The following is a 14,733-nucleotide window of genomic DNA, read 5'->3' as shown; positions in this document are numbered from 1 at the left end:
GCAAGATTTCTTCCATGCTTCCCTTCAGTTCACGTTGAATGTGCATTCCACTCTCTGAGGAAGTTAGTTGGTGGAAGGGAAGACGTACACACCTTGCTGTTTTCTCATTTCTTCTGTCTGTCTCCCCTTGTGGACGTGTTGTAGCAGAACATGGAACGTGTATGCATGTTGCTTCGTAACTACTGAGTGAGGTAGCTCTCTGATTTTATTGACCAGAGTAAGAAACTAGATGATTTAATGCTTTGATGAATTCCTAAAAATTTAAAACTAGTCTTTCCTAGTTTCTTTATCACATTGACTCTAATGACGAACAGAAGAATCTGAGGATTACTTTCCAGTTTTTTTGGCATCCTTGTATATCTTCAGTTTGTAAGGATGACTGTCCTTAGTCTATCAGTACCGAGGGCAGGATGTAGTGCCTATTCAGGGAATTTTGTAAGTTATTTGAATACAAAATCCTGCTTTGGAACATTATCCAGCTTTGTCATGTTATTTAAATAACATGTAACAAAGCCTAGGATTGAGAATGGAAGAGAAAGAACTGTACAAAATATAGAGTAGAACCTCTGTAGTTGACCACCTCTTTAAGTCGAACTAAATTTTCATAGACTGGACATGTGCTCACTACACGTGCATTGGATGTTCCTTATTTTGAATACTTGTGTATGTTGATTAGTTTGTTACAGTCTGTTGGGTTTTCCACTTACACAGGTTCTACTGTATTTCACAGGGATAGCATTTCCTTTGAGGAAGGTGATGGCTGAGACAAGCGTCTCCTTGAAGTTATTTTTGCCCAGTTGTGCTTCACTGGATGTTACCACTGGGTGGCTTTCAGTTTTAGGATTCAGTGCTACTTGGGAAGTATTGCATGTCTTCTGGTGTAAAGGTCTGTGGTTGGGATGAAGTTTTCATACTTTGATGATTTCTAAAGCTATTGAACTATAGCAGTGATTGGTTACCATATAGTTTTATTGATAATTATTTGATGTTGTTAAAGTGAAATGGATCTTTTATGAAATTTAAAAAGAGACTGAGATTTTTTCCCAGATGTAAAGAAGGAAAGTAGAACCAATCAAATTAAGTTGCTAAGATAGGACCAGCTCTGGTACTGGGAGATAGTGTATTTGTAGAAAATAGTAGGCTAATAAGGCCTGCCTAGGAAGAGAGATATTGGGGGACTGACTTGGTATGATTCAAATCCTAGCAGTAAACAGAGGCCCGGGGGTGGCCTTGCTTTTTTTTCCCCTTCCTTCAACAGATGAAAATAGTTACTTTTTTTTTTGAGATAGAGTCTCACTATGTCACCCTTGGTAGAGTGCCATGGAGACATACCTCACAGCAACCTCAAACTCTTGGCCTTAAGCAATTATCTTGCCTCAGCCTCCCGAGTAGCTGGGATTACAGATGCCTGCCATAACGCCTGGCTATTTTTTATTTTTAATTGTAGTTGTCATTGTTTAGTAGGCCCAGGCTGGGCTCGAACCCACCAGCCCCAGTGTATGTGGCTGGTGCCATAACCACTGAATTACGGATGCCGAGCCAAAAAATAGTTACATTTTATGTGGACAGATGGCTGAACTTTACATTGAGCATCTTTCACTTTGCTAATTTTTAAGAAAAGTGAATCTGGATATATAACTTTTCCTCCATATCCAGCCCCTTGTGGGCAGGCGTATGTACATTGTATGTGTGTGTCTATGCCATGTACATGAGGGATGTGACCCTCTGCCTTGAATGTATGTATACATGCACAACTGTGCACGCGCACTCATACTCCTCCAGACCTAAACTGGTAAGAAGTGTCCATAAATATACATTGGTTGATAGTTATTTAGTTATGCTAAAATTTTATCTTCCCAATTCAGCTGGAATAATTTCATTAGCAGCGCCTTTAGCAACAGGATATATGATTGGATTTTCTCTTAGTGAATTGCCTAGTTACACTAGATCCAATTAAGTTTTGCATAAGTTATCAGTGGCATTAAATGCAACCAAGTGTGGTGTTAAGTACAATTAGGTAAGTTGCTTTAGTAAGAAATATGTAACTTGTATTTAATATAAATTGAGCTAGTAAATATAGCAAATGTAGGTCTTCAAAAATAAAAGATAATTTTTATATAAACTGTCAAATGATTATTTGTAAATTTTCTCATTAAAAATTCTAGTAAAATTTTGTGTTTATATAGGATATTTAAGATTATTGGTTTTTGGGTGGTGCCTGTGGCTCAAAGGAGTAGGGCGCCAGCCCCATGTACCAAAGGTGGTGGGTTCAAACCCAGCCCTGGCTGAAAACTGCAAAAAAAAAAAAAAAAAAATTATTGGTTTTCGAATTTATAAGTCCATAATCATTTCAGGTATTATCACTTTTGAAAACACCAGGAACTCAAGGGTGAAAAATTATTATTACATTCAAGATTTAAATAGTCACATAATTGTGAAATAAATGAAAGCTGTTTTTCAAAGGCTGGTAATCTTTGGCTTAACATTTTTCTTCAAAAATTAAAATGTTCTTAGATGTGGAAATCGAAATGTTTGTATAATAATTTTATATTCTATCCTGCTTGTTGATAAAAGTATTTTAAAAGTTAAAAAGACAACCACTCAGGGTGGCGCCTGTGGCTAAAAGAAGAGGGTGCTGGCCCCATATACCAGAGGTGTTGGGTTCAAACTTGGCCCTGGCCAAAAACTGCAAAAAAAAAAAAAAAAAAAAAAAAAAAGACAAACACTCAGAATTTCTTAAAATCAGAAACCAAAATGAACCAACCACTGGTAAAAAGTACGACCTAAAAAGCATTGGTGAGGTGGAGTGCTATGAATTAGGAGGAACTTTGGGGTATAGCTAGCTGCCCACTTTGGTAAGCAGTTTACTGACTGGCCTTGGGCCTTTGTTCCCCAGTCTTTTTAAAATGTGATTGGAATGGCGAGCTGGGACATGGAAATAGGTAACTTCTGAGCGTATTTTTCTTTTGTCTGGTATCTAAGGAACATGACTGTGTGATTGGTTTTCTTTCTTTCCTTTTGTTTTTCTTTTTATTTGTAAATATCCTATTGCTGTTGAAGTGTGATTGGTTTTCTAATCTCTCCTCAGTTTATCCAAGTGAAGTTTGGTGTTGAAGTTTTTTATATGACATTATTTGGGAATATATGCTCTTAGGATACTAGCTAAAAAATTATAAACCTAAAATATTTATTTATGTTTAAAATTTTAGGTATGCTATACCCCCGGAGCATGGAAAACGACTTGAAAGACTGGCTCAAGGTAAAACTTGCTTTCTGCGTTTCTTACCTTGATGGGTTCTTTTCTTCTTTCAAGATATTTTTACAGTGTAGACTATCATTTTGGTTTTGTTCTTTTCAAGTTACTGACTTTTAAGTGTTTCTTTAATTGAACTATGTAAATTATTTTCATATTAATTTGTGAGTTCTTTTTTTCCTGTTTTGCATAACCTTCATGGTTATTTTAGTTGGCTGTTTAGTATTTTTTCCATCAAGTAATTATTCTTACTCTATTTTGGTTGTTGCCAATTTTTTTTCTCTTTTATGTCATATGTTCAACATCATTGTGCCAGTAATATTGTTCCTGCTTTTAAGGTACATTCTTGCAGACAGGATTACTGGTGTGTGTAAGGATGGTGCAGGCAGTTCATGACTACATCTCATGTTGTTGTATCATTTCCCTCAAGGGTTGTGATATGTCACCCTGAGTGACACCCAGTTCTTCTGTCACTCGCTGGGCCTGGCAGTGTGCCCTTAGGGAAGTTAGAAGGTGGATGGCCTGGGTGACTAAATACATAGGAGATTCTGTGCCTTCTTACATTGGCAAAATTGAACTTACTTTTCTGAAAGTTGAATTTTTATTTGTCATGTGTTTCCCCATCTTCATAAGAATGAAGAATGCTTCTGGAACGCTCTTGCTGGTCTCAGCCTGGGCCTGCTTGTGTATGCAGAGTGCTTATAAAACAACCACCTTCCTTTTCCCTCTTTCTTCTTAAACGTGCTCCAGGCAGCCTTTCCCTCATGCTTTCTTTTTAGGAGGAGAATCCTTATCTTCTGATTTGCTAGTCATTCTTACTAAAGAAGATGTAGGCTGCTAGCGACTCATTTCCAGGGGAATGTGGAGTTTTTCATTTGAGGGACTACTGAGTTGCAGGACATTCCGCCTTTATCTAGGATTGAATCCTCTGTGAGCAGTGACATTTTAGTCAGATGTTGATTCACTTTTCATGGGTATGTTAGGTTTGCCTTCTGTTAGGGAAGGATTTTTGTTCCTGTATTATATGTGCTTTCATTTGATAATAAAATGAGGGCACTGAGAAACCCCATTTCTTGACTTGACAGTTCTGAACAGATATTGTTAATGGCATCTAAAGGTTACTTTCCACCGCATTATAGAAGAGTATCAGAAGGAACACTTACAGTATCTCATTTGTAGGAAGCATTATAATTTTGGCAGGCTAATAATTACAAAGCCTCTGTGGGTTTTTTTTTTAAAAAATATAATACTTTATAGTAAAATAGCAATGTAATTATAATCTTGAACTTTGTTAGGGACTATTTTCATGAATATTAAGGTGGATGAGTCCTGGTCCTGGATAATAGATTAGAGCTTAGAAGATGATTACCATAATCCTTGCCTATATAGGCAGTGATCTTCCTGCTAAAACTATATGCCGAAATATCTGCTTTCTTCAATAATTATTTTTCTATTAACCTTACCACTAGAGACCTTATAAAATGAAGCCAAGGTAAGTTTTAGAGTGTTGAGTCACTCACTAAAATTTCTGACATAAATTGACTAATAATGCTTTGTAGTAAACTGTCTGAAAATGACCCTCCTGGAAAATGGCAGCCACCTTCTCTCGCCATTTGTTTAATCAGAAAGACATTAATGAATTTGAAGGATGAACAAGAAGTTTAAACCAACTGCATGTTTATTCAAAACTGTTTTTATGGCACTATTTTGAGAAATGAAGCTGGGAAAACACCCTACCAGATAAGATAGTGGAAGATTTGCATCTGCTGACCAGATGCCAGCCAAATTAATTGAATTCTGCAAAATAATTAAAATGATAAAATAGTGCAGTAAATGTGATGGGGCATTATAGAATGTCTAGGTCAAGGCAGCACTTGATACATAAAATGAAAAGTAGGCTCAGATATTTTCCATTATCTCGTCTGCACATCATAATTATCACACTTGCCTTTTATGCATGAATGCTTTCATCTTTGGTTTCTATTGAAATCTTGATTGACTGTGGCACCTACAAATATTTTATCTGAAAGACATTGCGCCTGCATCTAATAAAGCCAGGAGTTTGATTTTGCCCTTCAGCTGCTTTTTCATTTATACAGGTTTTCACCAGTATTATGTAGACATAAATGTAATAAAAAATTTCAAATGAATCGTTGCAATTTTTATACTTGTTATATTCATCTATAATGCCATTGCATTCTTTCTAATTTCGGGGTTGATACAATTGGATTGCAAATTTGGTCAAGAATAGCATTATAATGTTAAATCATGAATGACAGTTTGAAAGATTTTCAGTTTTTAAAATGTCTAAATCTCATCTATTTTAGAAGTAATACAATATCTTTGCTATTTTATTAAGCAAACTATGGATTAAGGTAAACTGGGAAAGTCAGAAATTTTTTTGTAAAAGTATATTTCATTTGTCTCTTATTGTCAATAAAATACTATTATTTTAAAATATTGAAAGTTTTGGATTTTGGGAAAAATATGTGACTTAGGAGTTTTCACAGCTGATTTTAGGGGGGATCTTGGGTTGAAACAACAGTATATTAGTAGTGAGTTGATGCTTTTACATCCTTATATTTACTTGGAACACAATTTTAGTTTTTTCACCTTATTAAAAAGCAGTATTCAGCAAAATGGAACAGAAGAATCATTCTTATGTAGGATTAATTTGCCTCATACTTTTAAGTGTATGTGTGAAATTTTTTTTGTTTGTTTTTCTGATTTTTTGAGACAGAGTTTCACTTTGTTGCCTAGGCTTGAGTGCCATGGCGTCAGCCTACCTCACAGCAACCTCTAACTACTGGGTTTAAGTGATCCTCCTGCCTCAGTCTCCTCAGTAGCTGGGACTGTAGGTGCCCAACGTGATGCTTGGCTAATTTGTTATATTTTTAGTAGAGACAGGGTCTCTCTCTTGGTCAGGCTGGTCTCAAACTCCTGAACTTAAGGGATCCTCCCATCTCAGCCTCCCAGAGTGCTAAGATTACAGGTGTGAACTACTGTTCCTGTACCTGGGTTTTCTTGGTTCTTTTAATGGCTACTAATCTTGAGTTTAAGCCTATGGAACAGACAGTCCCAGTCTGATCTGCAGGGACTCCTGTGCTGGGGGTAGGGAATGTTCTGTGGGTGCTTTGCAGGCAGTTCTGTGAACTCTCTGAAATAATATTCAAAATTGGGCGTTTGTGTGGATTTTTGGGAAGCCATCACCAAATCCCCTTAGGTTTCGTCCAAAAGAGATTGAGTTTCTACTGTGTGTAGGGATGGAAAGGGCCGCAATAAATAACAAGTTATTTTAATTTTATGGACAGATTCTAAATCGACTTCTTCTTACACCTCTTTCTTTGAATTAGGAAAATGTACATCTATTAGCTCTCAAAATAGTAAATATTATTCCCTTAAGTATTAATTAAGTTGGTGGTCTGAAAATATTATGTTACAATTCCTGGTTCTGAATTATAAACAAAATGCTCATGATTATAAATAATCAATTTTAAAGTTCCATATAAGCCTTAAAAAATATAAAAAAACTACTGATATATCCTCTGTTTCCATGTCTAAGTTATACATAGGCAGAGAGATCAATATGTGAGGCATCAGGGTATGTTCATTTCCATCTTACTGTTGGCTGTGTTGCAGTAAGAGTAGTGAAATAGTCCCTAAACTTAATTTCTTCATAATTTAACATCAGCAATATCATTGTCTATATTTAAATGTAATTGAATATTTTATATCCAGCCACGCTCCTAGTAGATTTTTGATATTGGCAAATAATTCATAAAATGCACCAACCTAATATAATTTAAATGTGAAGTAAAAGAATTATGGTCCTGAAAAGTGGCAGCAGAGGATGGAGAGGAGGAATTCAGGAAGGAAATGCCAGCTAGCAGGGAGGAGTTATTATGGGAAAATAAAGATCTCTGTGATTTGGGGTTGAGGGTGGTGGTAGTTGGAGGGTGAGGCTGAGCATGAAGATCCTGGTTAGCTTCACTTGGATCTGTTTAATCCATGAATGACCTGTGGTTCTGTCCTCCATGTGAATTGTCAAGGGGAGGAAGAGTGAGCTGAAACAAAGTGGTCTCAGCAATGCAGTAAAAGACCGTATCCGTAAAAGTACACGTCTCTGGCCAGGTTTGGTGGCTCATGTCTATAATCCTAGCACTCTGGGGGGCCAAGGTGGTGGATCCTTTGAACTCCAGAGTTTGAGACCAGCCTGAGCAAGAGTGAGACCTTGTCTCCACTAAAAATAGAAAAACTAGCTAAGCATTGTGACAGGCGCCTGTAGTCTCAGCTACTTGGGAAGCTGAGGCAAGAGGATAACTTGAGCCCAAGAAATTGAGGTTGCTGTGAGCTATGATGGTGACACAGCCCTCTACCTAGGGTGACAGAGTAAGACTCTGTCTCAAAAAAAAAAAAACAAAACAACATATACCTGTTAAATTATGTGGAAATGTAAAGTATGTTTTCTTGATATAAACTAGCTTGATATGGACAAAACTTAACCCATTATCCAATGCACCAAGTTTAGGAGATCAAAACAAAGCACGTTTTTGGGAGAAGAACCATTTTCATCAATCCCAAGATCGTTATGAAGTTCTCCTCCCAGGGAGCTCTATCAGTAGAGATGCTGACAGATTATGGGGTGTTTAGGGCAGAGTGAAGCCTGGGAAGTGATAATTTTTTACCCATTCTCAAATGGTAGTAAGGGCACGGAGGCTGAATGTAGCAAGAATGTCTCATGTCTAGTCTACCTCTCAAGTAGGGATGTGGGTAAAAGTTATCAGGCTTCACCCCACGTAAGGTAGCTCATTGGTTCTTTTCATGAATAGCCCACTAAGAAATTTCATATATAATTTCATGTGTTCATTTATCTCTGAAAACTTTCCCCATAGAAGCACTCTTTGTTTTCTCTTTTTGTGTTCTTTTTTTAGCATGTGTTTGTATGATTGCTGTGTTTCTCACATAGAATCATGCATTTTACATATGATCACTTTTATGTTGAATAAAACACACCCTCGGGGTGTGTACAGTTCCTGATACTTGGCAGAGCTTATTGGATCCTGCACTTCTGTGCTCTAGAGCTCCCTGAGAACTTTGGCAGTCTTAGAAAAAGTTATTGGGGGATGATTTTGGCGTTTCAGGGCTTGGCTTAGGTAGTCTCTGAAATACAAGTTCCTTTTTATGCTAGCCCCCCACCATCCTTCCAGTGTCTTTAAGTTGGAGGAATGATTCCAAAGACCAACTTTGCTTGTTTGAGCCTGTGCAATATTCAGACTATTCTGTCAGTTTTTTCACTCCCAAATTAGATATTGTTCCATTTCATTGGGAGTTCTTTGGTCTACCTTGCATAGAATCCATGGTATGTCACCTATAAGGAAGAGTTGGGTGTGTGTGGGAAAATAAATTGTGGAGTGTTTTGTTCCATTAGCAGCCAAAGCTTTGAGTGTTAATAACTGATAATCATTTCTGCCTTTTCTTTTTAGTTTTGTAGAATTTTGACTTTGAAGCTCATTTGTGAATAATTTGGAATTTAGATTAGATGTTCATACTCTATTTAATGCTAAGATACCAGTCTTAGGGGAAAGTATGGAAGAACTTACACAGAGAATACAAAATAAAAAAATGAAAAAATGTAGTCATAATGCAAGTTACCTTTGACTGTTAGACTTTTATGGGGGAGAAGTTAGTTGCCTGTGACCAGAACTGTCTAGGTTTGGGTTAGAATGTCCAAGGCCATGAGATGCTCTCCAAAGCTTGGTTTCTATTGGGCATCTGCAACAACTTCGCCCTCAGCTTTGTAGGTCTCCTGGAACTGTTATCTACCTTCTCAGCTGGCAGGTTGCAGAGATGGCAAAAAGAGAAGATTGTTGAACCAATATATTTACTAGCATGGAATGATGGAAATATGATGGAACTGAGTAACAGGGAAAATAATAGCTGCTATTCATTGAATGTTACCATGTCGGATATGCCTGACAATTCAGTGGCATTTCATTTAATCACATTGTTGAGCAGTTATCCTTACTTTCTAGTTCCAAGACATTTTCATCAACCCTGAAGGAAATCCTATACCTACTGAGCAGTTGTTCCTCTTTCATCATCTGTAGTTCCTCCCATCTACCTTGGGAAATTAAGTATTAATCTGCTTTCTGTCTCTATGTATTTATCTATTCTGGATGTTTTGATACATGGTGTAATACCTTCTTTAATTTTATATAATATTTTCCATGTATTAGTATGTATCATTTTTTATGTCTGAGTAATACTCTGTTGTATGGATCTGCTACATTTTTTTTTGTTTTTGAGACAGTCTTATTATGTCACCCTCAGTAGAGTGCTATGGCATCACAGCTCACAGCAACCTCAAACTCTTAGGCTTAAGAGATTCTCTTGCCTTAGCCTCCCAAGTAGCTGGGACTACAGGTTTCTGCCACAACGCCTGGCTATTTTTTTGTTGCAGTTGTTTAGCTGGCCCAGGCTGGGTTTGAACCCGCCACCCTTGGTGTATGCGCCTGGAGCCATAACCACTGTGCTATGGGTACCCAGCCTGGATATACTACATTTTGTTTATTTAATGGACCTTGAGTGGTTTCTCACCTTTTGACTATGGCTAAGTTTTGTGTGCATTTTCCTATTGGATTCCCATAAGAACTCAGGGAAGAAGGTAATAATAACATCTCAGTTGTACATGTGGAGAGATTGTGGCATTAAGGGATCACGTGACTAGTCAAAGTCATGAGAGTGTGGGAGTGGTCGATGGAATTCATATCTATAAGGCTGAACATCAAATTCTTAACAACTGGACAAGCCACCTTCCAAGTGATTCAGAATATTAAGACTAAGGAATAAAATTTAGCTTGTATTTTACTATAATGAAAAGGTATGTGTTTGTTTGGAATATTTAAGGAAAGGAGAAAGTTGGTGCTCCAGCAAGCTGATTTGTTAAATGCTCATAAAAGGTATTATGAAGATTTAAGCAACATTCCATCACTTGTTTATACTGTGCCACTGGCTACCTCTCAAGTGCTTCCTGCAGTATCTCCCTGTGAGAGTGGAGAGGGAAGCCCCATCACCCTGAACATGCACTAACCATGGGAAAAGTAGATGCTGCAGAAAGCAGAGCCAGGTTCATTCTGTGTGGTGGTCTGCACCCGGCACACTGCCTAGTGCCCGTGGGGCACGTGACGCGTCACAGTGGGATGCCACTGCTAGATGACGGAGGGATCAGTGTAGCACTTTTGTTGTTGGAATTTCTTGATCCTTAAGGTTGTGAAGGAGTGGACTGTATGACCTAGTAAATTGATACATCTTAGAAAGAACAGCAGGAAAGTAAATATGAGAATATACAAAACTGATTCAAAAGGCACATTTTAAAGAATTTGCAAAAAATCTGAGCTATAATGAGTTGGCTTTGTAGTTGGTGACATTTGATAAACTCAAATAGTCTCAAGGTAGAATTTTTTATTCCAAATTATCTTTTCTGTGAGGTGTGACTTTGTTATTTTTGATACAAATGACTTCCATTTGTATTTATTATTAAAAGATACTCTCTTATTAGCTGGGACAATCTTGAGTCATTTAAAATACTATCATTTTTGTATCAAATACTATTATAGTTAATTTGCTTATTTAAATGTTGAATGAAATGCTTTTTGTAGACTGTGGAGTGAGGGTGAGTATGAGTCACATCCCCTACAGGCATTTTGAAGCAATATTCATTTTAAGAAGCATGCTTTGTACACAGCTAGTGCTGCTTATGAGGTGTTTTCCACAACATTGTAAAATACAATTCTGGTAGCATGTTGTAAATACAAGTTTTGTCCCAATGCAAAGTTCTTTATTTACTGCAAATTACCTTCCTTCAGTGGTTTTCCAATTTAAATTAACTTACGACCAGTCACCACATTGTTTAGAAATCCATTGATTAAAAATCCATATCAAAGGAAAATTAAATTGACTCTTCTTTCTTCACTGATTTTAATTTAAAGCTTGAATCATTTAGTGTTGGGGAAGTTTCAGATTTGAGAAGTTTGAAGGATCCATTTGAGTTGTGTTATTAAACTGGAAGACCAGTTGTGTCCTCCTCTCTGTGTGACTGAGGATGTCTGGGTGGGGTCCTGGCCATTATATTAGCGGGGCATTTCCTCTCCATTCATCAGTGTCCTGGTTTTTATTTCGGTATTATGAATATTAATCATAAGCAGAGGGCTACATAAATGACCACATAGGGCAAAACTATGCCTTTTATTACTACTGATATTGAAAGAATAATAGTAGTTAGGATTTCTGATGTTTCTTTGGAGATGTACTTTTCTACATTTACCTTTTCTATTTTTTTTTTCTTTTTAAGGAATAGATTCTAAAGCAATGTGTACTGCTTTTTTGCACTTGGTTCCTTATACCCCAGTGGCTCCTTCCCCCTATGTGTTTGATTTCTTTCTTTTTGATGAACTGTGTTACCCCATGTAACGTCAATTAAAACTTCTTTACAAAAAAAAAAATTCTTTGGAAGTACTACTGTTCTGTGAGATGAAAATGGTTCATGATTAGTTAACATGTGTTAGTGACTCTTTCAACACATTGGTCACGTGCTTCCGTTATTTGCATGTTGTGAGGGACAGAGTGAGATAAGTCATATTTCCAGCAGTTTTTTCTGCTTTTGGCCGGGGAAGAGGTAAACAGCATCCTTGCTTCTTCCTATGTTACTCATTATTTTTGTACCATAAATAATAATAACTGAACTCCAGCACCACCCGTGTCTTCTTGGGGCCTTCCGTCTTCCTTCTGTGTCCTTCCCCTGTGATTCTCCTTTGCCTTTTCCATGTTTCTTGTTCTTCTCTCGTTGATTTCTTGCTTTTCCACTCCCCTCCCCAGTCTTCTTCTGAAAGAGCAAGGTGACAAATAGGACATCAAGCATGTTCATTTTCCTCTGGCTTATGTCCCTGAGATAATGGGTCTGCCTCAGACAGAACTGCAGGATTGAAGTTAGTGATGGAGAAAACCAACTCTGTCTTGGTGCATAATATACTGTTGAATGGGAGAGTTGCTGTACAGCTTCTTCATTGAAAAGGCTCCTCAAAGTACTCTGCCAGTTTTTAAGGCTGATGAGGCCAGTTTGCAGACATATCATGAAGTTGAATCTTCAAATTAGTGAAGATTATTTACATCATTTTTTTATTGCCCACAAAAAATCAAAAGTGGAAAACTGCTCTGTTGTTAGTGCATGCTAGACACTGGGATGAATGCTTTTTGTGATGAATGCTTTGGAATGATGAAATGTAGGAGTCTGCAATGAGAGAGATTCTTTTACTAAAGTGCACCACCAGTTTCCCCTACCCTCCCTTAATATTTTCTCCATTGATTCTAAAATTGTTTCAAATTGAAATTGATTCCTAAAGTTTAGTCATTATTATTTATGTTACAAAAACAATTATTTGTAAACCATTTTGTAAAGAAGATCAACCTTTGGTAATAATAAATATACATTAATTTTTAAGAATTTTGGCATTGACTCTCATTTTTAGTTCAAAGGCTTTTTGCTAGTGGAATGGATCTGTACTTGGATAAAGCTATCATAGTAAAAGAACACTAGAACTTAAATGTAATAAAGACTATCTAAAATTCAATCTTGATTGACAAAGTGCTGCTTATATTTATGATTTCTTCTTAGGTTTTTTCCCAAGCAGCTCCCAAGGGTGTGATGCATTTCTTCGCCACAAGATGACACTGATTTCTCCATCAGTATTGAAGAAGTATGGTATTCCCTTTGACAAGGTATATTAGTATTCCTCTTACACAAATTGACTTTTGTGTGTATGATTTGTATCTAACATGAATTTAATATAGGTTAATGTATCTTTGACTTCAAGTAGGATTTTTTAGGCTGTGGGGAGAGAAACTAATATTTATGTTTTGTAACATAGCAATTATCTAAATCCTAATTGAAATTAATTTTGTTTCCTTATATATTTACTAGAGATTTCATGATTTTATAGTTCCTTAAAATAATAATACTGAAAATAAAATGTAGCACATTCCACAAAATAAGAGGAAGCACTTTTATATTAAAGTCATTTTTATGAGCAACGTAATTTATGTATATGTGATCTATTTTTAAAAAAAGCATTCCGAGCAGATATTATTAGCAGTTGGGTTAGTTAGAGTCAGTGATTGTAGTAGCACTATGTTGCTTCTAAACACATTTAGATATAATACAATTGACATTTCATTATGGATAAAATTGCCTGATGAAATAACAATCAGATATTGCTTCTGTGGAGCAGTTCTGAAGATAATTTCGGCCATACATAGCGGATACCGGATCCTGTGTTCTGTGTGTCCGTGAGTGGTTATTGGGTCAGCATTATTACAGAACCTGAACATACGAATTTGAAGTAGCTGAAAGGAAAAGTGGTTTTGATCAGATAAAAAAAGCTCTCTCAGTCTCAGGAGGATTGAGTACTTAGCTACTTGCAGCAACATTAGAAAATATGTCTACTTTGTTCTCTATTTTTTATTTGATTTTTCTTCCCATTATCCTTGCTGTTTTCCACCTTAGAAGGTTTTTTGCTTGTGACTAAATCTTTCCTTCTTTTTCATCTCAGTCCCTTCACGTGGCCTTGTTTTGGGGCCTGGTGGGATTTGTTCACAATAAAATGTTTCCAAGCGCCAAGCATCATTTCTTCTGCTTAAAGTGGTTCCCTGCCCCTCACAGGCTGTCCATGGAGCAGTCATGCAGACGACAGGCTTTGCCTTCAGGAACATGCATCATGGGGCAGGCCTGCAGGTGTTGGGGGCGTGGGGGACAGGCTGTGGCACAGTTGGGTACGGAGGGCAGGGCCGTGCCCTCAGAGTAGTGCTGCTGCTGGGAGCTTTGTTTTACTTGCCGGCATCTCTAGGCCCCAAGCTTTTGCTAGCCTAGACCGTGTCATCACCGAGTATTCCTTTTAGGTGATTGGCATTCCCTTCCCTAGGCACTTTCACTCAAAGTTGGGATGTTAGAAGGCAGAGGAGGAGCGGGCTAGTGCCTCGTAAGACACAAAAACCTCTGTTGACTAGGGCTGGCGTTAGGTACTGGGGATGGCTTAGGGCTGGTCTGTGGGGCAGAGTTTGTGTGAAACTATGGAGCTGTGAGATGGGTTCCCTTCCCCTGGATAGAGGGCTTAGGAGCTTGGAGCTCCTTTCCAGGCTTTGGGGAGGGGGAGCAGATACTCCACACCCCCTTTCTGGGTGTATCAGGCTCTCATCTGGCCTTTTGTGGAGAGAGCGTTTCTTAGCTTCTGTGGAAAGTGGCAGGATGAGTGTAAGTCCAGAAATGGGAGGCAGCAGTGACTTAGAGGGCCAGTCGGCAGTGATGCTTCCTGTGAAATCTCCCTGCTGTCTCTGGCCACGTCTTCCCAGGCCATGTGATGTCGCCGCTCCCCGAGGGCCTTATTCTCTGACGAGATGTAGAGTAGCAAGTGGTAGTACAGGCTGCAGAG

The 14,733-nt window shown here is 37.7% G+C and overlaps 1 protein-coding gene across 12 annotated transcripts in view; it reads left to right on the top strand.

Moving 5' to 3' along the window:
• KDM4C (lysine demethylase 4C) overlaps nucleotides 1-14,733 on the top strand; it is a 447,042-nt gene that overhangs the window by 124,001 nt on the left and 308,308 nt on the right. For all 12 annotated transcript variants that reach the window (XR_008376280.1, XR_008376284.1, XR_008376282.1 and 9 more), the window contains 2 exons: nucleotides 3,210-3,259; nucleotides 12,924-13,027. Coding sequence is in view for 9 of the 12 variants with exons in the window: in XM_053573098.1 (XP_053429073.1) it covers nucleotides 3,210-3,259; nucleotides 12,924-13,027 (154 nt within the window). In the remaining 3 variants the exon portion in view is untranslated. The remainder of the gene's footprint in view (nucleotides 1-3,209; nucleotides 3,260-12,923; nucleotides 13,028-14,733) is intronic.

This window comes from Nycticebus coucang, chromosome 2 (genome assembly GCF_027406575.1).
Source record: "Nycticebus coucang isolate mNycCou1 chromosome 2, mNycCou1.pri, whole genome shotgun sequence".
Taxonomy (NCBI): Eukaryota; Metazoa; Chordata; class Mammalia; order Primates; family Lorisidae; genus Nycticebus; species Nycticebus coucang.
Note: the sequence above shows the minus strand (reverse complement) of the source record. Positions and strands in the feature narration are given on the sequence as shown.